The sequence below is a fragment of the Molothrus ater genome, chromosome 1, assembly GCF_012460135.2.
Source record: "Molothrus ater isolate BHLD 08-10-18 breed brown headed cowbird chromosome 1, BPBGC_Mater_1.1, whole genome shotgun sequence".
NCBI lineage: Eukaryota > Metazoa > Chordata > Aves > Passeriformes > Icteridae > Molothrus > Molothrus ater.
This window is the reverse complement of record NC_050478.2, coordinates 79,157,712-79,182,450: the sequence shown is the minus strand read 5'-3', so window position 1 is coordinate 79,182,450 and position 24,739 is coordinate 79,157,712. Positions and strand designations below refer to the sequence as shown.

At 38.2% G+C, this 24,739-nt stretch overlaps 1 protein-coding gene across 1 annotated transcript in view; it reads left to right on the top strand.

The window, feature by feature from the left end:
* The window catches only part of TRIO (trio Rho guanine nucleotide exchange factor), a 244,215-nt gene that overhangs the window by 96,958 nt on the left and 122,518 nt on the right, over positions 1-24,739 (top strand). The window contains 3 exon segments of the mRNA XM_036378951.2: positions 1,476-1,706; positions 8,991-9,113; positions 15,162-15,353. Coding sequence (XP_036234844.1) covers positions 1,476-1,706; positions 8,991-9,113; positions 15,162-15,353 — 546 coding nt within the window.

The following is a 24,739-nucleotide window of genomic DNA, read 5'->3' as shown; positions in this document are numbered from 1 at the left end:
GCTAATAAACTAATAGGATCAAGGGGCTGTCACAGTTACTTTTTTTCACCTAGATTTTATGGACTCTGAATGAATAATTGAAGTCCATTATCTTGAAATACTTGAAGGACTTACTAGATAATTCTTCTGGATACAAAAAAGAAAAAAGATATCATTGTAACTATGCTATGGACTATGCATTTTTTTCTGCTGACCCGACTTTACTAGAGCTAATTTCAGAAGTGAGCATCATTTTCTGTGTTGATACTCATTGCTAAAATGAAAGAGCTTGAACTGAAACTGAGAAATAAACTCCCTTGTAACCTAATGATCAGAAAAGAATTTTCATTTGGATTTGTTTGACTACTGAATAACAAATTTAAAATGTGTCTAGACTTCATAAAAATTGTTGAAAAGAGCCACTGAGGGAAGGCCTTGGCAAGTTTGGTGTTTCTGACATGGTGTGAATTTGATGGATTCAGGCTATTGTTTATACTTGTCTTGTGGTTTCAGATGATTTTTGTTCCTGCCTCCTGGATGAGCTGTTAGGAAAGTTCTTTGCAGGTAGCACAATGATAGTGGATTGTAACAACTCTCTGAGCTTCATGCTAAAAGTGACAGGGTAAACACCAATGAAAAGTGTTTTTATTTTTAACACTAGATGTTGATAGTGATCAGATAAGAGAGGATTTTTGCTTTTTAATTAGCATGCAAGGTAAATCTGGATATTTCTGCTGTGATATAAATCAGAGAAGACAACAGTTAGAAATGACAAATGCTTCCTGTCAGTATCAGTAGTTAAAGACATTTTGGAAACCAGTATCTTTCTGTGCTACATGGAAAGGGTTTAAGTGATTTAATCAGAATTAAGTCTGCCATAACAGCAGTTTTCCCTTGGCTTACCAGTAGCAGTAATAATTTAAAAGTTGTAAATTGTGTCAGATTGAATCATGTACTAAGTTTTATATCTGCTGGTTTAAATGTATTTGTCAAATACTAACCTACAGAAAGTAACCTCCCTGTTCACCTTTACATCAAATGAAAAGGGAGATTGTTTTGGAAGGCTAATTCTGGACAAATGCTTAATTTTAGGTGTTTCGTTGACTAGGGAAAGAGATGAAGAATATTTATTCAAAGTTAGATTCAACTAGTTTTTTCAAAAAAGCTCACAACAACAACAAAAAACTCAAACCAAACAAAAAAATCCCAAAACTGAAGGAACGTCATTCTTAAAGTAATGAAGAAATGGAAAGACAGGCTGTTATTTAGAAGAGTGATACTTGTTAAAATTATTTTAAAGAGAAGGAGAATATAATTTTTTTTTCTTTCCTATAACAGCTGCATGTAGGTATTAATTTCTGCAATATAACAAGTCTTCATCATTGCTCCCTGAGTTCTTGAAGACATTTAGAACTGGGAGAAGGGTTGGGATACCAAGTAGTAGCCCAACAAGCTTTTGGCAAGACATGTAATTCTTCATCCTTTCTGGTGGTCAGGTGAGCCAAGATGGGAAGTCACTCCTTGATAAACTTCAGAGACCTTTGACTCCTGGGAGCTCTGATTCCCTCACTGCATCTGCCAACTACTCCAAAGCAGTTCATCATGTCCTGGATGTCATCCATGAAGTGTTGCATCACCAGCGCCAACTGGAAAACATCTGGCAGCATCGAAAGGTCCGCTTGCACCAGCGGCTTCAGCTCTGTGTTTTTCAGCAGGATGTTCAACAGGTAGGTTTTGTTTCACTTGGTCTAAATGCCTTTGTATTCTGTCAGCCTGATTGCACTGGCAGGTGAGTTTTGACTGCTAATTCCCATGTTTTTTTGTACAACAAGTGAATAGTTGCATGGGGTTGACTGAATGATACCAAGTTCTGTGTATTATCAGAACTTGGCTATTGGCTATTATGGATAAAAATTGTAGTTGAAAGTTAGTTCTACTTTGTATTGTTCTGATTTTAAAGTAATTTATTTACTTTAAGTTATATATGATGAAAAAGATTTTTAATATAGGCAGCTGTTCTCAGTTTATGCTGGAAGCTGACATTCACATTGTAGGTAAAATTCTGGACTTGAAGTGTCAAAAAGGCTTCTTGTTGTAACATGCAAAAAATTAATAGTGTTATTCTGTAAAATTTTGGTTTTAAATCCTCACTGATAATTAATTGACTTAATAGTGTTTCTTTAAAACCTGAGAGTAGTTATTATAAAAATTACAAAAATTATAATTTAAAAAAAATTAATTATTATAATTATAAAAATTACAGATGAGATTACTTTCTGATAATAACACTGTTCTTGAATTAATTGTTATTACCTGCTATTTTTTTATTATCATGACAATATCTGTAAAAGTTAGTAGTTACCTACAGGCATTAGTATCTCTGACACACCTTTGAGTTTTGAAAGTAAAACAACATAAAATTCCTTGGTTGATGGGTTTTTAATAAGCATAAAATGTTGGCTTTGAACTTCAATTAACAGAGACATGAGTAATTTATCCTTTACGAGCTCATCTTCATAAAAAAGTAAAGATGGTCAGTATTTGCTGATCACGGTCTTTCATTTCAGTGTAATAGTATCCACAAATCACAACTTGTGAATGGAGTTTTTTAGATAGATAGCCATAGTTCTGGTTAAACTAATCTTTTTTCATCAGAATTAGTTGCACTTTAAGCTAAATTTCTTGTACTTTTCTGTTTCAAGAAGATACTGGATGTGAGCAGTTGGGAGTGAAATAACTGATTTTCATCATTTACAGTAGTTGAAAAAGGTAATTTAGGCAGATGGTGGGGAGACTGAGCAATCCTGATAACTGAACTTTCTTTGACATCTGGTGACTATCTCTTCAAATACTTAAAGAAAATAACTTAAATACTTAGCAGTAAATTTTGTAAAATCTTCAAAACTTTATTACTTTTTTTTTAATCTAAAAAGAAGCATACATTGAAGGACAGACTGTTATCCAGATTGTCAATGCTGAGATGTGACAAAGGATGTAGAAAGGCCTGAAAGTATTAGCTGACAAAAAAGTAAAAGAAAGCAGAGGGAATGTTATGAATGGTCAGTAAGGGCACAGAGAACAGAAGATTCCATTCATTATGCCATTGTCTAAGTCCTTGAGGCTCTCCATGAGGATTACAGCATAAGTAGTGGCAAGTAAGGAGGGTCCAGTGCTGGTACTTGCATGAGTCATCAGTGAAGGGCCAACCCAGAATATGCTGTGATTCTGTGATGAGGCACAGCCCACAAATGAATCACATCCTAAATTGAAAAGGCTTTGTAAGGAATCTTCAGAAACTGAAATTAACACAGTAGTTTGATTTTCAGGGGAAAATGTAGGTCCTCTCAGCAGTCTGGTGCCAACAAGTATGGATTGGATGGTGGAACTTCCTCCTCTAGTTTGAATTGAGTTCAAGTAGGACCTACTTAGGCAATCTAGGCCAAGGGATCTCCTGAGGTAATTTGCCAGGTGCATAATTCAAGTTTCAGGCCTGTAGGCCAGGCTTTAGGCAATTTAATTCCTGGGGGAAGGTGTTCATTAAATGCTGCAGAGAGTCTTACTGTACTGCTCCTACTCTTTACTTTTAATATCTTGGGAGCCCTAAAATGCTTGTAGGAAATTTTCCTTTTCTGCTCCATCCTAAATCATGGCTCTCGGTGTGGAGGAGTGAGCTCTCAGACTGCTTTGTTCTTTGAAGATGGCAAATAACCCATCATTAGTCACCACCAGGTTCTTCAGCAAGATGCTGGATTTTCCTTCTCTGTATTGGACTCATCAGCCTTTGGAACTGCTGCATTTAAGATGAAGTAGTTGCAGATTTGAAAAAAACAAAGTGGACAACAACATATTTTTATAACTAGTATCAGGAATGTGCTATCCAAATAATGGATGTGGATTGTGAGTACACCAGAAGTTCTCATTGTGAACCAGTTGACTCGAGAATGTTGCTCCACATTGACTTATTATTCAGCACTTCATGCCTTACCTACTGGTTGGAGAAATTTCTTTCATCCTGTTTATGCCTGTGGTTTCTTTATATGCTTTGCAAGACAGACATTGAATTAAGGTAGCAAGAGATTCTCTTGGCACTTTGAAGCTGCAGCCTTGTGCTTAATGCACATCTTTATCAACCATATGCAATTTCAAGCTAGATCTGTACAGAGATGCAGCCCTTGCTTGCTGTCTTCCTAAGCCCTTCCCTTAGTATGCAGTAATTACCACTGTCAGAGATTTAGTCCTTTGGTTTATCTCTGTAATGGCTGTTAATTACTGAAATGTTGCATGTGGAAGTATAGCTCCTTATGTTGCTTTAACTTAACTTGACAGATATGGAGTATTTTTGGCACTGCATTATGAATTACGGTGTGAATTTTGGTCACTGTTCCCTTTCATAATTCAGCTTTTCATACTGGGATTTCAGTGCAGGTCAATCTGTAGGACAATGACCATTCGACATCCATACCAGACAGACTACTTTAATAGCCACAGCAGATGTCTTTAAAGATTTTAACTCCCTCAGCTTTGAAAATTTATCTGGGGGAAAAAAGTGACCTCAAATAAAAAGATTATTTTTTCTTGCCAAAAAAAAAGGCAAAACAACTTTATCAGATCATCCTAATTTATCTGAGCAATGTCAGTTTTTCATTTGAATACTCAATAACACCATTCAATGCATGACATTACTTTGGTTTGAGGTATTAGTTTTAATTTATATCCAAGACAGTTCTGGAATGGTTTATGTAGAGCTCCAAAGCAACTTTCTTTCTAAAATACTTGAATTTTTGTTTGCTTGTTCTCTCTTTGTTCAAATGTTAAAAAAACTCACTTAAGATTGATTGAGAAGATAACATGAAAGCATAACTATTGCATTTAACTAACTATTACTAACTATTGTATTTAACTAACTAACATACTAACTATTGTCAGTAAAGTTAAATGTGGTGGGTTTTTTTTTTCCATTTCAGAATAAGCTAAGTGTGGCCCTCTTCCACTGTTTATAGTTAGTTTGCACATAATGGCAAGCAACCAAGAGTATTGTAAGTGAATCTGTAACTGTCCTTTAGCATGAGTCTGTGATTTCCTCCTCCTCCCTCTGCTGGATTAATGAAATAACTCAGTTGATGGAAGTGTTAAGTGAGTGACAGAGTGGACTTGGAGGAGGGAATTGGCCATGTTGAGCTGGTACTTCACTTTATGTTACTTCCACCTTAGAAAGCTCATTGGGTTTTTTCTTCTGTCTTGCATGTTCTTGTATACTGGGAAGCTGCTTCTAGTGGAGCTTTCCAAATCAACAGAAACATTGTGGTGGTATCTTGAGTACACCAAGAATCATCTGCTGATCTTTTGAAGCAACTAGTAAGGAAAGTAGTGCATGAAATAATGAAAATAGTAGATAAGAAGTGAATTACAGAAAATCTGAAATTTGAAATGTAAAAATGTATGACAGTCTTAAACTGAATGGAATTCTGAGTTTGACTTTAGGCAGCAGAAACATGCTAGGAGATCTAGTTCCCAGTTAGTTTGTATATTAGCATCTGAAAAATGGGGTTTTATTTTAATTTTTTAAAAAAGTCTGGCCACTGCCACTCAGTTGTCTTTGTAGCCCTTCTACATGCTAGTAGAAGTATGATTTTATGTTTAAGAGTTAATAAGCTTACAAGTAAATAATAGTCAGCCTTTCACCTAAGGAACGGAGCTTACTGATTCTGATATGAAGCAATAAAGCAGACTTGGAAAACAGCAACATGTTCTGCTTTCTAGGCCATGAAATGTCAAAATTGTGCATAAAGATAATGCTTGTGGTAGATGATACTGCTGACATTTGTATGATCAGAGTTTTGGTGCCTGAAAAACTCTCCTGATAGCTTGCAAGCCAGAAATTAGTAAAACATGCTGGCAGGACGTGTTTTGAGGGTTTTGGTTTTGTTTTTTGTTTTTTTGGGGGGGGTTGGGGGTGGGGGTGGTATGGGGATTAGTTAATTTTGTTGCTATTGTTTGGGGGGGGGTGTTTTGATTTGGTTTGGCTTGGGTTTTTTTTCCCCAAAAATACATTTATTTGATCATAGTGAGTGTCTTCTCTGTCCCTTCTGGATAAATGTGTGCTTCCTGCTTCATCTGCCTGCCTCAAGACAGGTTACAGTCACTGATTTCAGCCTTGAGTAATGAAGGGCGGGCCATGAATGCTTGCTACTTGCTAGCATCAACATGATTTCACTGTATGATTCCCATGTGGCTTTTGAAGGCGGTTCCAGTGTAAAATGGGACTTTTTTTGAGAGAGTATTTCCACATTTTAACTGTCCGAAGATCAGAAATGCAGATATTTCCATCTTCCCTTTCCGAATGCTATGTCAGCTGCAAGTAAGTGGAGATCAGAAAAGTGAATGTATGCAAAGTAGGTAAAGGGGTGGGGGGGTGAGGAATGGACAATATTGTGGGAAAGACTGGTGCAAATGAGCACAATGAATCTGCAAAAGATCAGGTTTACTTCTACAAGCAGCATATACCACATATTTTACAGCCATGAGCAATGATTTTTTTTAAATGAAGCTGTCTTTCCATAGTAGTTTCTTCTGTCATATATTCTTTTGGGAGTTAGAAAAGTAAGCATTTTTCTAGATCCTGGGCATAAGGATGGTTTTGCTGAGACTGCAGTAGAACCTTAATTGCATCATTAAAGCAACTTGCTGCAGTGGAGGATGATACTATTCACCCTTTGACTGAAAAGTGTTGAGCCTCTTAGACTTTTATGGATTACTTAAGTACCAGACTGAATTCAATTTGCTTTCAGTATTGGTAGAAGAGTCCTGAGTCTCTCAGTGTGATGATTTCTGTAACTCTTACACATTTTCTTCCCCTTCTTGGGAGAAGTAAGTTGCTAAAAGGCTAATATCAGTGCCAACTAATGGTATTGTCCTTTGAGGGGTATGTAAAGCACTTACTGATGAGAAGAGCCTAACTTTACTCTGCCTCTACATGCTGTAAAATTCCCAAGAGTACTTCCTCAGTTTTTTTAAGAATCAAGGTGTGAAGATTGAACACTAATGAAATGTATTTTCATACTGATTTCACTTAGAGACAGTAATTTTTTTCTAGTTGAGTGGTTTATGTCATGATCTGTGTACTGGATTTCTATGACAATTTCTTCCCTTGAGAAGTTATTCAGCATTATTCGGAGCAAAAATCATTCTCCCTGGGCTGCTTTCTGCATTTCATCCCATGCTTTCTGGGACTGATTTTACTGTTGATTTCATTTGTTAGCTTGTAGCTGTTAGTAGTCTCCAGAGTCCAGTCTAATTATTTCATCCAAACATATATCTTTTCAGCTCTTTTTATAATGGGAAAAGTAGTCTCCTGAAACTAATCAAAAGTACTGGTAATAATAACTGAAGCTATGTTTATCTCCTCACTCTCCTTTGTCTGATCAATATTTTACCTTGAAAGTAGAAAATGAAAACTTGCATTGACCTAAAACACAATAATATTCTTTTGCCAATACTGACTGGGAAAACAAGTATTGCAGAAGTTAAGTATGGAGATTTAATGAAGTGTTGGTGATTTGAAGTGGCTGTATTTTGGGGTATTAGGAAATTGTTTGTTGTTTTGAAGATGTTCAGTAGGAGAGAGCTTGCAAATGGAAAAATACTTGCATGGTCAAGATAAATGAGAAAACCATGTTTTCATTCTCTTTCTAAAGAAAGCATGGATGTTTTTCATGGGAATGGTGTGTGGGATTACATGTGTCTTGAATGTGATCAGGAGTGGTGTTGCAGGAATGGCTCTCAAATCTGTGTGGAAGAAGAAGAAAGTCTTTCTTTAGTTATACTCAGTTATACTTTCAGTAAAAGAAAACTGAGGAAAAACGTCACCCAACTTTAGGAATCAGAGTAAAGGACACTAGTAGGTAAGAGGCACAGTACAGGCTTTTGCAAGTTACTTTCAAAACCAACTAAAATACTCATGTTTTAAAGAAAAAAGAACGCTGAAGGTGAATGTTAGGTGTAAGGTATTCTGCACCACTGCATAGGTGCTGTGTAGATATGTTTAGCTGACTTCAGAAAATTGCTTATGTGCTTATGTGTTGTTTTTAATTCTGAATGTCATTCTTAAGCCTTTTGAGTGTCTTCCAAAAAACTAAATATTATATGCATACTGAAGTAATGGATTAAGTTATGGCTAGGAAGTAGTAGTTTGAAGAGAGGTTAGATGTTTTTGTTCATTCACTCATCAGAACTTTGGTATGTGTGCAGGAATCTTTTGTGTTAACTGACAGGAGCTAATTACATGTACAGTTTTTACTATTTATAAAGCTGTCAGGCCAGTCATTGTGGTAGAAGCATCAAGGTCCTTAAAATGTATTTTGTTCGCCACGTTTTCAGCTATAAAATTTACAATAAACAGTTATGTCTGATGTTTTGAGGTGATAGATGCTTCTTAAGAACTGGAGCATATTTCTTCATATGCTCTGAATACAGACATTTATCTCATAATGATTTCAGCTAATTTTTCTTGTGTTAATTGAAGTCAGTTACTACTGAATCTTACTTCTTGGCTTAATTATATGTAGAAGGTTAAGTGATTTCTCATCTAAAGTAGAACTTCACTGTGTGATTCACCAGCAATATGCAAGCTTCATTAGTGTTACCTTGCAGAAAAATGTCAGCTGAAGGTGTAAACAGATTAGAGAGACCCTCACAAGGGGTCTTGCCACTTGGATCAGATTAGTGTCAAACTGATAAATGTGGAGAAATGGGGATGTCCTTGGTAGGCTTCAAAATGCAGATATAATCTTGAATCATACTATTTTGCTAGTTTGAGCTAATTACTGCCTTGAGAAAAGTTAAATTAGATGTAATTAATGTCCTTCAGTGGCAACATTGTGTTTTAATCCAGCAGTTCAGTTCTTTTTAAGCAGTGCCTTTGCAGCTTCTCAATTACTTGAATAATTGTCTTTTTGTTGTAACATTCAATACAGCCACTCAGGGTTTCTGTGTGTCTCTCTTCTGTACCACAGGTGTTGGATTGGATTGAAAACCATGGAGAAGCTTTTCTTAGCAAACACACTGGAGTGGGGAAATCCCTGCATCGGGCCAGAGCTTTGCAGAAACGCCATGAAGACTTCGAGGAGGTTGCGCAGGTAAAAGCAATCACATGAAGCAATCACATGTACACTTGTCATGGAAATAAATGAAAAATTCCTGCTTTTGCACTTAAGGGCTGTGCAGAGGGAGCCCCACTACAAAACATTCCATTCCAGGAAGAGACTGTTTTGTTTTTGTTGCAAGTTTTTATTGCATTTCTCCTTTATGCTCCAGCTTTGAGATGAAAAAGACAAACTTCCATAGTCCTAGAGGGTGTGAGCCTTAAAGTAAAATAGAACTGCTTTGGCATCATCACTATTATTTTTTTTTCAAAAGCATTCTTTCCAATATTGATATAAAGAAGAATGAAAATTCTCCTTTTAAAAGTAGCTTAGTTCCATGGGATTCTAGGATTTTAACTTTCATGCAGCCTTTAAGAGAGGATGGAGATGAATTGAAAGTCCTGCTTTCTGACCTTAAGCTTGGGGAGCTCCCACATTATCAGTGCAGTCTCATGGAGAGGAAGGGGGACTCCTAAGAAACCAGGTGAGCCAGCAAACTGGCCAACCTGGCTTGAGTCTTTTTTTCTTTAAATACGATTGAGTTTGTAAATGTCCTCCTTTTCTGAATAACCCTTAGTTTAGCCTTAACTGCTAATACAACTTCAGAACACATTTTTCTGTGAAAAAAATCAAAACAAATAGAGATACAAAGAAATGCAGGGAAGTTAACAAAGAGCTGGTGTAGCTGTTAGCCTCTAAAAGGCGGGATGTGAGGTGAAGAACAACCCTGTGTTGGGAGCTGAAGGCTAGATTCCTCCCCATTAGGAACATGCACTGTCTGTCCACTCTTAATGATTGGTAAGAGAAAACATTATTTCTAAGATTAATGAAGAAAAATCTCCAAAGGGGGAGGTTGATATAGGGGTGCTTCAGTCAAACAGAAGACAACATTATTAGGTAATTGTGGCATTGTATGCAGGAGCTTGGCAGTGGCACCTGCTATGGGGAATGCATCACAAGTGTTGTTTGCAGTTTGCCTGTCTAGTAGAAGATTAAACTCTTGATAAAATTTTATTGTAAATACAGTCTTAGAGCGCTCCAGTGGCTGAGGACTTGAAATAGCATCAGAAAATTTCCTCAGTATTGATTTCCTGTAAGATTTTCAAAAAGAATAGGTTTTGTTACTTTTGTATACATACATGCTGGATTTTCTATATGCATGTCTGTTACTTAATTTTTAGTAAAAAGTAATATTTTCCATGTGGAAATACTTATTCTTCTGGGTCAGACAAGCAGGAGTCTATTTCTGTAAGATACTTAGAAAGCCTGAATGATCTCATACTTAATACTGCATTATTTGGGCAAAGAAGAAGAAAATGTTTGAATAGCTGAAAGTGGGTGAAGTGCATAGTAATGTTACTTGGATGTTAAAAAAAGTATCTTGTTAATCTGCATTAGACTTTAAAGCAGAAAATTTTAAAGCAAATGTTTACTAAAAACTTCCTAAAACTGAATGTTACTGGAGTTTGAAATTATCTCTTCAGGGAATGGGTGTAAGTTCTATTTTTGGAGGTCCTGAAAACTTAGATTAGTCAAAGAACTTAAATATACTACAGGGGACTATCTTCCACTGACAGAAGGATGGACAAAATTATCTAATGAGTATTTTTTTCATCTCTAACTCTTGAATGTGAAGTGAGTTACTGCCAAGAGAGGCACACCCTCTGAGTTGTTCCTCTTACTTGCTGTAAAAATGAATATAAGCAGCCCAAAAGGCATTCCTGTTGTTGCTGTTACAAGGAAGATTATGTTCAAGTATAAAACAGCACTCTGCAGTCCTTGTTAAAGCGTCAGTAACTTTTGGCTGACTTATTTTCTGCCTACATTTCTGGTTGGTCCAGGTCTTTGTTGTGTTTTCGATTTTGGGCTTTTATTGTTGTTGTTGTTGCTCTTTCTGTTGTGATTTTGGTTTTGTTTGTTTTTAATAGCACTCTGAGCATTATTAGGGGTTTTCAGTCAGTTCCAGCCAGAAGTTGAAAGTAATGTTAAATGAAGTGTCACTGGCATGGCAATGTTCTGGCAAGTCCAGGGAGCCAGCAGTTATGTTGACATGTTTCTGGTCAAAGGCTAACTCCTGATTTTGAGGGGAGTGAAAATTATTTTTTTCTTTTTTCTTCCTTTCTGCTTTTTCCCACATTCTTTTTTTAATGTGAATGAGGTGCCATTTCCTCAACAGCATTCAAAGAGATGTTAAAATAAGCTGTGTGTCAAATAAAATAGACGTTCCAGTCAATGGGCTGTAGTCTCACAAACTATTCACTTCTAAATTAATGTGAAATGAAGGTTTGTTTCTCTTTATTTAACACTTTTTATTACCACTACAAAAGCTAGGTAGTCAAAACTCAGCTAATAATCCTCCTTAAATTCTGATTACAAATTATTTTTGTAATCACACATACATACTTTGACTTGCACCCACTATTGTAAAATCGTGTTTTTCTTTTCATGTGAAGCCTGTCCAGTTCAATTTCTACTTACCCATCTTTTCTTTCTTTTTTGACTCTCTCTCCATATTCATCTTTGTGTCCATAAGACCATTCAGTGAAAGTGTCAAGTGTCCAAATTTTGACATAATTGAGTCACTTATTGGCATGAATTTTCAGCTTACAAGCACTGGATACAGGTCAATATTGTAGTTGTACTTCTCTGCGCATTTTTGTCTGAAAATCTAAATCAGCTTTTTGTGTTTCAAATGTGATCTGTGTCCCCTTTTTGACAGTAGTCTATGCTCAAAAACCACAAAAGGTGTATGGCAACAATCAGTTAGTGGGTTTTCCACAGGTAAGTCTTCTTGGTGCAAGAGATGCACAAGAAAGCTTATTGCAGACCTTGTCTGAATACACCGTTCATTTCCCTACCAACACCTGTTCCCATCTCCTTTAAGGTTATAAAAATGGGTTATGAATTTGGACTGGTTGTGAACTTTACTGATGAAATGGTTGCAATACATCAAATTAAAGGTCCATGTCTTACACTCGTTTGTGGCTATCGCCAGATGCATAAAGAAAAGGGACTGTATGCTTAAAAAGTTACCTTTACCCTCCCAGTTATCTGAGCCTGTTTGATGTTGGAACTGAGGGATGCATCTGAACCAGTCACTGATGGATTTTTCTTTCCTTAATTAGGCTACTTTTTCAACCCCTTTACGATCTTGGAATGTATTCCAGACCCTGTGGCAATGAGTTATGCAATTTAATTGCTCCTTAGATGAAAAGTACTTTGCTTTTTCATTTTAAGTGTATTGTCTGATGCTTAAATGTGATAGTGTCCGCTGTACTTAATGAGTCATCTATCTTATTTTCTATACCTTTAATGATTTGTACACCTCTGCTGGTCTCCAGCCATCCATGTGTCGCTCTTCCCTTTCCAGACCACAGTAAACTCCAGGTTGTTTGAAGTGCAGTCCCTATCTCCACTTACTTCTATTTCTGTGTTTATTGTCAGTAGTAGTCATTTCTGCACTAGCGTCTGAAATTTAATCTTTGGGTTTTCTTTGATGTGTCACTTCATATGCTTTCTAAAAATATGGTGTTGTTCTTTGTGAATAATATTGAGAAAACATTATTTAACGGAAAGATGGGAAAAATTATGGATTTTGTAGTTGGGGAAGGTGGTAAATTCCATTATGGAGAATTTTTCATAATTTTGGAGAAGAATGCCTATTGAAGACTTGCACAGAAGGATGGGACTACAGGTCGTCTTGAAGTTCTTACAGGGCTCCTTCTTCTCCCCTGGGATCTGAGGAGAATGTGCTAGTGAAGAGATCCTGAGGAAGTTTGTCACCCTGAAGGCTCCTTTCCTTTCCTTCAATTTAGGAAATTGGCATAAGCACCATTAAGGAAGAACTCTTGCTCTCTTTGCCTAACTTTCAACTGGAGGCTGCCCCTTGGGACAAGTATTTTCAAAATTTTTGCATGACTGCTTTTTTCCCTTTGAGCATTGTTTAGAAGTGAGCAGAGAGCTGAGAGAGACAGTAGGTAGTAGTGAACACCTAGTTGATGTGATTTCTATCCAAAGAGCAGTATATATTATACTCCAGCTCTACTTGGAATTGAAATTGAGCAACAAGGCATGTGCCTGCTGCTAGGTTTGAGAATTGTAGGTTTGAGAATTGCAGCCCCTTTTGAAGCAGCATCCAGGCTGTGATCTTTTCTAAATACAGGCAGCTCACCATCCCCTTTACAGAAAGAGAAGTCAGATGTGCCTGGGCCTGTGTAATGCGGAAGATACTCCTGGAATTCATAAACAATGCTTCACATGTGAGATAAAGTTTTCATTAAAATGGGAAACTTCTGTTTCAGCCATCTGCAGCTGGGTGTGGTGCTCTGGACTGGTGAAGTAGTTGTTGTTTGAGGAGTGCCTTGAGGCTCTCTGGCCTTGCCCCCTGAACACATGTGAGCTGCAGCCATGGAAGGCAGAACACCCAGGCACTGCTCAGAGTGTGTTCAGGGTCAGCCTGGCCTGAGACAGTGCTCTGGGGCTTGGAGCAGCCTGCTCCCCACTGAATCGGATAAGCTCGTGTTTGTCTCTGCAGGCATTCCCAGGGAAACCAGGAAAGAGTTCTCTATCTCTCCCTGCAACTAAAAAGCTGAGAGTTAAGGAAGGGCTGAGAGTTACATAGTCAAAGTCAAGGAACAGCGTGGATTTAATTCCTTGCATAAATAGATCATAATAAATTAAGAGGGAGCTCCCCCCAAATATGTGAAAGCTTCACTGAGTCATCTAATCTGTCCTGGGCTTGTCTGGTAATTTACCTTGATACCCTGGGGGAGAGCTCTTATTTCCTGCCCTTTAGTTCAGTTTTAGGGCTGGACTTGGATTTAATTTTTGTGGATATTATAATGTTAATTAGAGGTGTGATACTATATTTATGGCAAAGAAAAGCACATTTGCATAGGCTTAATTTATCTTAGCAAGGATTGTTTTTACCTGATGTAATTGAGGTTGGGAGGACATGGAAGGGCAGAAAGGAGAAGGAAAAGATGTAGTTTATATTGTCAAGAATGCTTTCTTCCTTTTTTAGTCTGTAGTGCAAACCTATCAGAAGACCTAATGGTGTGACATGAGCAAAGGTTCTTTAATCTAGACTTGACTTCAGTTTTTTCCTTCAGTGGTTAACATCCTTTTAACCTTCTTTGACGAGAGTTTTGAGAACCATTCTAAAACATGAAAACCCAAGTTAGGCTCAAAAAGAGCGCCCAAAGTATAACAAAAGTTTGGACTCAGTCCTGTTCTAAATAACAAGATATTAAGGTAGGCTGCAAATGCAGAGCTTTAAGAGTTGTTAGACACCTGTCTCTTCTCTGCACCATGGGACTCCTAGCACATCAGAGACCAGACTTCTTCTGTTGTTTTCTGCTTAGTCTCAAGTTTCTTACAGGCCTTCTGCTCTGCATTTGTTAATCCTAGGATGTATTGGGACACTATTCCACTACGACACTTGGCCATAGCTCACTTCTAAATCTTCCTATGCTGTTGCTTTTTCACAAATGATGATACACACTTGATGCATGAATTTTGGATGCCTGACTTCTTTAAGAATGGAGAGAAATGTTCTTTTTCTGTGCTTGGTCGCTTTCCACCTTCCTGCTGGATGTGTGGACTTGATGTTAAGTGTCTCTACCAGCAGTTAGAATTTCTTCAGCTCTAGTAGTACACATTTGAAAAGTCTTCTGTCCTTGACTGTAGTGATTTTTCCAGTATTGAAGTAGACCAGTTGGCATGTGGTGGATTAGGCATTTAGGCTGATCTTTATTCTAGATGTGTATATAAAATACAAATTCTAAGTTTCGTGTCCAGGAGACATTTGAATAGACATAAATAAGGAGCTAAGGAATTTATTCACGGTTAAGTGGAAAATTATATAGAAATGTAACAAAATCTTTAGTAAGATTATATTGTGCTGCCTTTAAGAAAATAAGAAAGACAAGTACATCCCAGGGGCCTTTTTGTAATTTTGTTTTTATTAGTGGAGTGGCTTTAAAATGTAGTGACTGACTTTTCTTTCATTTAATCCTGTGAAACTAACTTATTTCTCCCCAGAACACATATACGAATGCAGATAAGCTCCTAGAAGCAGCAGAGCAGCTTGCTCAGACTGGGGAGTGTGACCCAGAGGAAATCTATCAAGCTGCCCATCAGCTCGAAGACCGGATACAGGATTTCGTCAGGCGTGTGGAGCAGCGCAAGATCCTGCTGGACATGTCTGTGTCCTTTCACACTCACGTTAAAGAGGTAAAACTTCCACTAATTGTGATGATAACTTCAAGTCCTAAACCCAGTATTATCCAGTGTTGCTTTCATTGTTAGAACCTTGCCATAGGACACCATGAAAACCTGTGTTGTATGATGAGTTTTGGTTTGTAATTCACTGTGGATTGTGGGCTGGGGTAGTGTGTGGTTCTGCTTAAGGATTTGTAAAATTTGAGTTTATTTTGATTTTTTTACTTTCAGAAGCAGCTTTTACCTCCTTTGCTGCACAGGTACACATGCTTGTTCAGTCACAGGGGAGGGAGAAAGGTTGTATCAGGGAAGTGGTACAGGTAAAAGTCAGGATTATGGAGGGAGATACTGTGCTCTTTTGGTTTTTTTATCCAACCAGCTTTCCTGCTGGACTTGCCAGACCCATGGTTGGACAGACATGGTTCAGGAGACCAAAATGTGTCACAGAAGTACAAGGCTACTTAAGGCAACCTTGTTGCCCCAAGAGACTTGGTTTATTTCTGTGTTTTGCACATCACACTTTCATCTGGTATATTGACAGTTCTTTGCAACCTAAAGGTCTTGATAATGACAAGATCATTAGGTCATGATAATGACAAAGGTTTGCCTCATGTTTGCAATTTTTAGTCTTCTTCCAAGGTCACCAGGAAAAAGAAGATTCTGCCACACTAATTTTTTCAGTAAGATTAGTTTTTTGCTCCAATTCAAAATACAGAACGTGAATTTATAAGCTCATGGGAGAAGGTGGAACAGGCTTCAGCAAGGTGTTTTGGTTTTTGACAATCTTAGGTTTCTTGGTTTTGAGTTCATGTTAAATCTCCTCACTGTTCAAACTCAGTGAAAATATGAAAAGCTTCTGGATCACAGCATGTTCCAGTGTGCCTTCCTTCCTCACACTGTACATTGTGAAATGGTCTGTTTAGTGGCAAAGTATAGTATTCAAAGTAGCTTCTTCAGCAAAACCTCCTAGAGGATAAGAGTGGGAGTTTTTTGTAAGTGAAACATCTGCTTTGCACTTGAAACAAAAGCACAAGGCAATTGGTCTTTGAAGAAGATCAGGACTGAATTACTTTTTAGCTTTAGACATGAGTACATAGCTCCCCCATCAGTTTTCTGCGAGATGGTTCTTTGCCAATACTCTCACAGGACACTGCTTGTTCAAACAAAATACAAATACTGTTTCTTAAACTATTCTTAGGGAGCAGCTTTTTTGTTTCACTTTCTCAAGCAAATAGTACTAGTCCTTATCTGTTAGGAAGCACAGGAGCAGTCAGCTGCTGAAATATGTTCTTTTTTTCCCATATCTATCTCTTCGTTACCTGTTTCTCTTAGCATTAAAAACAACAGCTGGAATGGTATTTAAATAAAATACAGTTGGTTGTAGTGGTGAAAGACCAAGAGTGTAAAAGGATTTGCTTTCAAAAATGAAAAAAGCCATGAAAGTCAGACTGATATGTGAGTCACTGTTGAATAATTCTGGGAGGCTGATCCAGATGTGCTGGCATATTGCCACTGCTCCCCTAGATAATAATGTTTTATTGAAAAGAAAAAAAAAAGATATTTGGTATTTTGATTTATTTCTTTGGGAAAAAGGCTATTACTTTGAGTCTGTAAGCACACACAGCTGTTACTATGGAAGCCTCTTTGCAGTCCAGACTTTGGGGGAAAAGTACTATAGTGGCTAATGTTGATTTTTTTTTTGTTTTGGTTTTTTTTGGGGTTTTTATTTGTTTTTTTTGTTTTGTGATATGAATGACCTTTATACCTAGCAATGCGAAGAAAAATTGGAATACTACCTAGTTGTGAAGGATGTATTTTTATATGTTTGCAGTCCACTTAAAAATACAGATGAGGGAATGAGGCAGGGGGCTCATATTTAGTAGACTAGTCCTTGGTTCAGGTGCAAAGAAACAGCAAGCTCAAAGCTCTCCTGTGCTTTCTGTATTCTGATCTATTTTGAAGAGCATGTTGTTTGTTATCAAACATGCGTATGGAGTGCTGAGAAGGCATCACAAAGCAGATGGAAGATAAAAATGCCCTAACCTGAAAGCCATCCGTGCTTATTGGCAGGAGAATTGTGTTCCTCCTGCGGGATGTGGGAAGTCGCTGAATAAATTAGTGCATACCTGTAAGCAGCATAACCTTTCTGCTGTATTGTGAAGACATTAATGTGCACTTGTAGCTAGTGAAGAGAGGAGTTCTAGCAGTAGGATAATAGGTTAGTTGTTGAACCAGAAGGAGGTGCCTTAGTTGTTAAATAAAAAAATACCTTAAAAAGAGCACCAAAAAGCCCAACCACCAACCAGTCAACTCCCAAAACACAAAAAAACCCAAACAAAGGAAAACACCACCAATGTATTTTGCCCTTGAAATACTCAGGGTAAATTCTGTCTCTAGTATCTTTTCTTCGTATTTTTTCTGGTAAAAAACGAAGACATGAACAGTTAAATTCCTGTTTCTGTGTGACAGTTTGGAGGGAGCTGCAGAGCTTAGAAAAGCTGATTGTCTGAGTTATTGGCTGTTTGAGATTTTGAAATCTGGCTCCATATCCTTCTAGTCCCTCGATTTCTTTGAAGTAGGATGTTTCAGTATGTTTTATTCTTTTCCCCAGAAATACTTCACGTTGAATGAATGCTTTTCATTTGGATGAGAGTATTCCATTACCACTTCTCCCCTGTAGATTTACATAACCTTTATACCTGATGCAGAATTTGCCTGCAATTTTTCTCCGCTTCTCTAGGAAGCAGCAGCCCTTCAGTGACTGCCCAGTACTCCCACTCTGTTCATGCTGAGTAAATCAGCACAGTTTCTGCTTTCAACAGTGTGCTTGCCATAAAAAGCTCTTCCTGAAAGTAACAGACTTTTGCTGTCCTTATGCACAGAGCAGCTGTGTGCTATGTGTGCAGCAGCCTGTTGTGATGCACATGGAAAATACTGTCTGTCTTTAGCCTTTCCAGAAGTTTTGTAGTGAGGTAGTTACAAGCTGGTAGAGCTCCCTGTGGCTTGCAAATATCAAAAACCCAACATACAAGTTCTCAAACTCCTCACAGACTAGTTTCAACAGACAACATTTTTCACTGGGGAGAAAAAGGAGCTATTCAAAAGTAACACAAATACAGTGTTATGTAATGGTATCACTCATTTTGCTTAGTGATGGTCTAAGAAAATAAGTTGCTTGCTATTTGTAAATTGTGATCACATGCTGCTGTCTTATTATTAGTTTTAAAATTGTAAAGCTTGAATATTGATTTTTGGCTCCCGTGCATACAGTGAGAAATTTCAATCTATAAGCCAGACTCTTCAGGGAAGTGATGTGCTGAAGTTAAGCTGTGCACCAACAAGCTTTAAAAGTGTTTGGGATCATAAATATCCCTGTCAGGATCTTCGCATTGGAAGTACTATGTCTTGACAGATGCCTGGCCTGAGGATGGGTAAGATGCAACTGAACACCTGAAACAGACCATTGAAAGACAGTGGAACCCTTATGGCATCTGTGCCTTTGGGCATTTTTTAGGATGGCAAGGGATGAGGTGAGAAAAAAATTGCAGAGGTAAAAGATAACACTTAAAGATAGCATTAACAAATAAGCAGTTATCAAAAAAGGTTGTGTGCATAGCATAGGAGCAGGAGTCTCAATAGTCTCTGCTGTGAAGTGTGGCACAGACTAGAGATGAACAGCATTTTGGTGTGAGTTCAAATTCTTCCATACACGGACATACACATGTGCACACACACTCTCTCCAAAATGGCTCCCTCAGCATCTGTGAGTGGGAAGACTGAAATCCTTTCCAAGCCAGGTGTTTGTTGTAGTGCCAAAGTAGAGCAACAGTTATTTTCCTAACTGAAGTCAAGTGTGGGAATGCAGTTCAGGCTGACTGTATGTGGAAGAGAATGATCTCTTAAGAGCCTGTTGGTTTTTTGCATATAACCTTTTGTGTGTATTCTGACAAGTTGATTATAAAATAGCTCAGAGCGCTTTTTATGTAAACACAGTATGCTTAATGGTGTTACTAGAAGACATGAGTCTACTTTTTTCATTCTTACTCCAACTAAACTTTGCTCCAGAATAGACTGAGGTTGAAACAAGGAGAAGGGAAGTGGAATTGGCTAGGTTTTCAGATACAAAGCCATCATTACCAAAGTAATGAAACAATGGTCTATGCCAGCTTTGGAAGGAAGGTGGCGTCATTTTGAGGGTGCCAGTGCAAGGGAGGGCAGAGGAGGCCTGGCTCTGGCCACAGTGCTGCCCATTCATTCACATCTACCTATGAGGCATGTGCCTTTGATTCAAAAAAGCTTGTTGATAATAGTCTCACTTTGTCTCACAATTCACTGCTGGAAATACACTCTGCTCTGCATTGCCCAGTATGGGAGGTTGTCCATAGCACAGCCTTGCGTTAATTTTATCTTGAGGTAGACCCTGAGATGGCAGCCCTGCTCCTTTGGTTGCATGTCCCTCCTGGGTATTTGATCTTTTTGTGCTGGTGGTCTACAGGTTAAATTTGGATGTCACAAAAAAGGCTGCTTTCTCCTCTGCAGGCTGTTTCCAGCAGCAGAGCATCTCTTGGATGTCCCCATCTAAGTGTAAAGGCTTTATGTATTTGGCTCATGCATCTCTAATACTTTTATTGTGTCATTATAGCACAGCAGTGATCAATGTAACAGGTCTGGTAAAAGATATGAAGTGCATTCTGATCAGTATTTTGATACGCTGCTCATCTTGTGAGAGTTGTGGAGACACTTTTAAATCAATAATGAGAAACATTCTCAGTGGCTGCACACTCAAATGTGTAGTGGCTTACTGCTGGTAGGACTGGAATTCAGTTTGCCAGCACAGCTTTTCTTCTCTCTTGAGTTTTTTAATACTGGTAGCTTCTTTGCTTGGAAAAAGGATGAAATGTAAGTCCCAGTGTTACTGAAATAGCACAGAGTGCTTGACAAAAGTGAGGCAGAAGTCAGCCTTGATGCTTTATTAAGCTATGTATAGACATTTTTCTCTTGTTCAGTTAAGAAATAGGGCAAATGTTAACAGGGTAGTAGTAGTTGATGTAATTTTATGAACATGTGGGAAACTTGGTTTTGCTGCAAGGATGAATTTATTCGAAATCAGAAATTAATTCCTTTATAACCATAGGATAGATAGGGGTATTTGAAGCTTTTAAAGATAATTATATCTAATGAAAAAAAGCAGACATTTAACATCTTAAATGCCACTGAAAGGCCCTGGAGGATAAACCCCTGTGGTGTTTAACATCTTAAGGTTTTTGTTTTTAAAAAGGCACATTTTTTGTACATATCCTCAAAGCCAAAGCTTTCAGGCAGACATACACACACTAGCCACTTCCTATGCCCAGACATACTTGTTAGGGAGCACCATTGCAACATTTGGGCCTGTACAAATAATAGATCCTTCAACAACTGTGCCTGTGGTAATGCACATACTGCAGTACTGTGCTGGGGGACGGGGACAGAAAGAGGAATTTGCAGTTTTTACATGCAGAAACCACGTGCATTTCTTTGCCTGAGCCTGCTGAAAAGGCAGACTGCATATCCAAAAACCAGTATTATAAAAATGAAAAAATAACTTGTGAAAGAGTGTGATGGATGTTTTATCCTAATAAATAACTCTGTGCTCTTGGTTGAAGTATTTACTCAAAAACAATTGTTCTCTGTTTATATTCTGCAAAATACAGTAGGGTCTAATTTAACTGCAGTCTTTGAGGAGATTGCAGAGATGGGACTTAAATGGATAGAGGCCCATGATGGAAACACTGAAACTTCAGGATGTTGCAGACAATTGAAATAATACCATCTCAGTGACTAATGGCATGCTCCCAAGAACTTAGGAAAGAGGTACTACAGGATGCAGGCTCACTCAAGCAGATGTTTCTCAGTCTGTGCTATATTTAGATCAAGAAAAAAAATCTGCTGAGTGAAACATTTGCCTGTCAGGGATTCAGAATTTTATTTCCCTCTCTAATTTTAATTCTGATAAGATGCAAAGAGCAGATGAAAAGAAAAGAACCTCTTTCTGTGACTGGATTGAGTTTTGTATGCAGTTTTTCTCACCGTATGTTAGAGCTGTCTTGCCGCTGGATAAAGTTCTTGCTGAGATCAGAGGATTTGATGGTTTGTTTAGGGAACTTCACGCTAGTTCTTTTACAAAGAATAGAAAAAACATGACTGGAAGTTGCTCAAAAATTCACACCAAGAGAAAGTTAATAGTTTTTTAATGATGAGTTTGTGGGTTTTTTCCCCCACTGGATTTTTGTTGCCAAGCTCTCTTTTATGGAATAACGTGTTACTTCAGAAAGTCATTGCACTGTAAAATCTGTAATTCTGCACTGCTGAACATGTATGGGTAAGCTCTAGTCTCTGTTCACCCCCTGCTGTAAACTGTTTGCTTTCTTTTTGCTTTGCTGTGCAACCTTGTACAGTTTTCAACCTTAATTTTGTATCTGAAAACAAGGTAATTTATGTAATTTCCAGGGTTCATTCTGGTTTGAAAGCTGCAGAGAAGCCAGCTGGCTACTGCCACCCATTAAGAATTAAGCTTCTCTCAGTACACTGGATGAATTTCTATCCAGCTTTAGTAACATGACAGTTTTATTCATCTATGGTGGCTTTATCATAACTTTTGTTTATAAACACATAGATTATTTTGAGGGGAAGATTTTTGTCAGAAACTTACTTGGTGCATAAATGTAAAACGTTCATTTGGCAATGTATTAGAGTAAATTCTGCTATGGAAGTGTCACAGAGCTATTTATTCACTTCAATGGCTTAACTTGTTCCACTTTCAACAGCGTATGAATCACAGCTAGGCAAGTAATGCATACTAATTACTCTCCTTCTCTTTCTGCACTTTTCATAAAATGTTTTTGCTTCCCAAGCAGTGCGCAATTCAGCTCATGGGCTAGGCAAACACAACGTATTTTTGAGCCCTTTGGTACCTTGGGGGCCAGATACACGTTTATAGTGATGCCGTGCTGACCAGGCACTAAGCCAGTCAGCGTCACACTTGGTTGTGCTGGTGCCCATGTCCTTCTGCTCAAGTCAGGTGGTGTTGCCTTGAGCTGGCTGTGCAGAGAGAAAGGTCTGCATGTCTGTCCTCTGTTGGCTTGGTCTCCAGCATCCAGGGTGAGCTCTGAGGGAATTATTCACATGCACAGTACCTCACCAGTCCAGCGCTTGTAGGTTCTGTTGCTTCTGCCAGATCTCCATCCAGTTACAGAAGTGGCTGAAGTGTACGTGAAGAATAAGAAATGAAGAGGTGGGGTGTGTTCCTTGTAGAGGTCTGACACAGCCCAGCAGCAGAAGGCATGTTGTTAAAAATTGAAGTGGCTCTCAGACCTGTCTCGAGCTGCAGTACAGATACTTCTGAGGGACCCAGGGGGCAAATTTGATACAGTCTGAGAAACTCAAAATTATTAATTCCCAGTTTCTCTGTAGTAAATATCTGTGTAAATTTGGCCTTTTTGTAGGCAGCACAGTAAGCATGGAGTGTATGTAAGCATGTAGAGCCAGCAATGTCTTCCAGCCAGCACCAAGCACATCGCAGAAAACAACAAAGTGTTGCTCTCAAATGTCTGTATTTGCACGGTTACAAGCTGTACTGTACATACAGCTCCTTTGGAAGGTCTCTGACTCGATGCCCTATTTTTATGGCTCAGGCATAAACTTCACAAGCTAAGAGAGGAATAAATGCATGTCCCCTGGGCCCTGAGTAAAATTTTCAGGCTGTATTTTTCGGCTTCTTGCTCTTAAGTTTCATTAATTTCCCAGTTAAAGTTGCATTCCGAAGTACACATTGGAAAAAAAAAAATTGGATTCTGCGTTGGGTTATGCTGGAATGAATGTTGACGAGTGCTTCTGACCCACTTGTAAAATGCTATTGATTTGTGGTCCTTTTAATAAGAAAGACTGCTGTGCTGTGGTGTTTACAACCGTGGAGTTGCATTCAGGTTTGTGACAAGCATTGTCTTTGAAGCATATGAGTAGTCAGAATAACAGTGTGTATGAACACACAGAGCTGGTTTGAGGAGGAGGGGTAGTAGATTCGTAGAAAAGAGTCTGGTTAAATCTCTTTAGTTCATCCCAGTTGTGAAAACTTAGCCTATAGCTTGGTTTACTCAAAACCTGCAGGAGGCATATAAAGCTATGAGGTGCCAAACCTGGCATTTGATTTTAAAACAAACTTTCAAAGGAGCTAATTAATCAAGACCTGGAATCATTCACTGAGTTTTCTATTTTAATGTTTTAGTTAGGAAACCTTTATGATCAAAATATACATATACAAACAGCAGCATGAAGTGGCTATTTCTCTAGAAAATGTTTAGCAAAGAAATAAAGAAAACATTCAAGTTTCTCTCTTTTGAATTTAAGCCAGTTTTGATTGCTTAGTTATGTATTTTAGCAATGTTAACCTTTTAATTAGGTTCAAATGTCTCTGAAATTTTCAAAGGCAGAGATTAAAATGTTGTCAAAAGACCTTAATACTTTTGATTGGATCAGAGTTACTCTTTTGGGATAAAAACCAGAGTCTTGTTCTTGGAATAGCAGCATTCGGGATGGGTTGGTAAAATAGACAGGAGGGACCGGGTTTGAGTGCTTCCTGTAAGAGCAGCTGTTCCAGTCTGATGTTGTTGCTGCTCATGGGAGTGTTGCAGGACACAGCCGTGCTCCTGCTGCTTTTTTCAGTTCCACAGTAGATGGCTAATGGTTTGCTGATGAGTGACTTTCACAAAGAGCTTAGAATGCAACAGCTTCCATCATGATATTGTGGAAAAGAATACTGTAGGATTCTTCACGTGACCAGCAGTGATACCTGTCCAGCAAATACCTAGGGATTTTTGTGTAAGCCATGGTGCATGGGCATTTTTGAGCAGGGATATGTGCACATGGCAAGCAGGGAGGAAGAATGTAGAATTAACTGGTAGAATTGCTTATGATGATTTTTGTTGTAATACTGTGAAACTGAAGCTGGGAGGGCAAACACCATCATGATAGAACGATAACTTCTCACATCTGATTTGTCTCTGTATTTTGTTTTCTGAAATGCCCTTTCTTTTTCCTTTTTTTGAAGGCCACTGAAAAGTGTTATGTTGTCTGTGTGCAGTGTCAGCCTGGCAGTGCAAATTTGATGGTGGCTACAATACATCTCCCTTCCTTCCTTCCTTCCTTCCTCCCTTCTCTCGGAGAGTGTTACCATAGCATTTCTCTCCCAGGGACTCTCGCGCAGAACTGCAGATGGGATTCTCACTATGAACTCTGTGCTGCTCAGTCAGATACTCTCAGTTCTGTAGAAGCAAAATGGGGAAGAAAGGGTGACTTAGCAACACGGATAAAGCTTTCCTGGTATTTCCAAGAAGCGAAAACCTTTTTTGAAACAAAGGCTT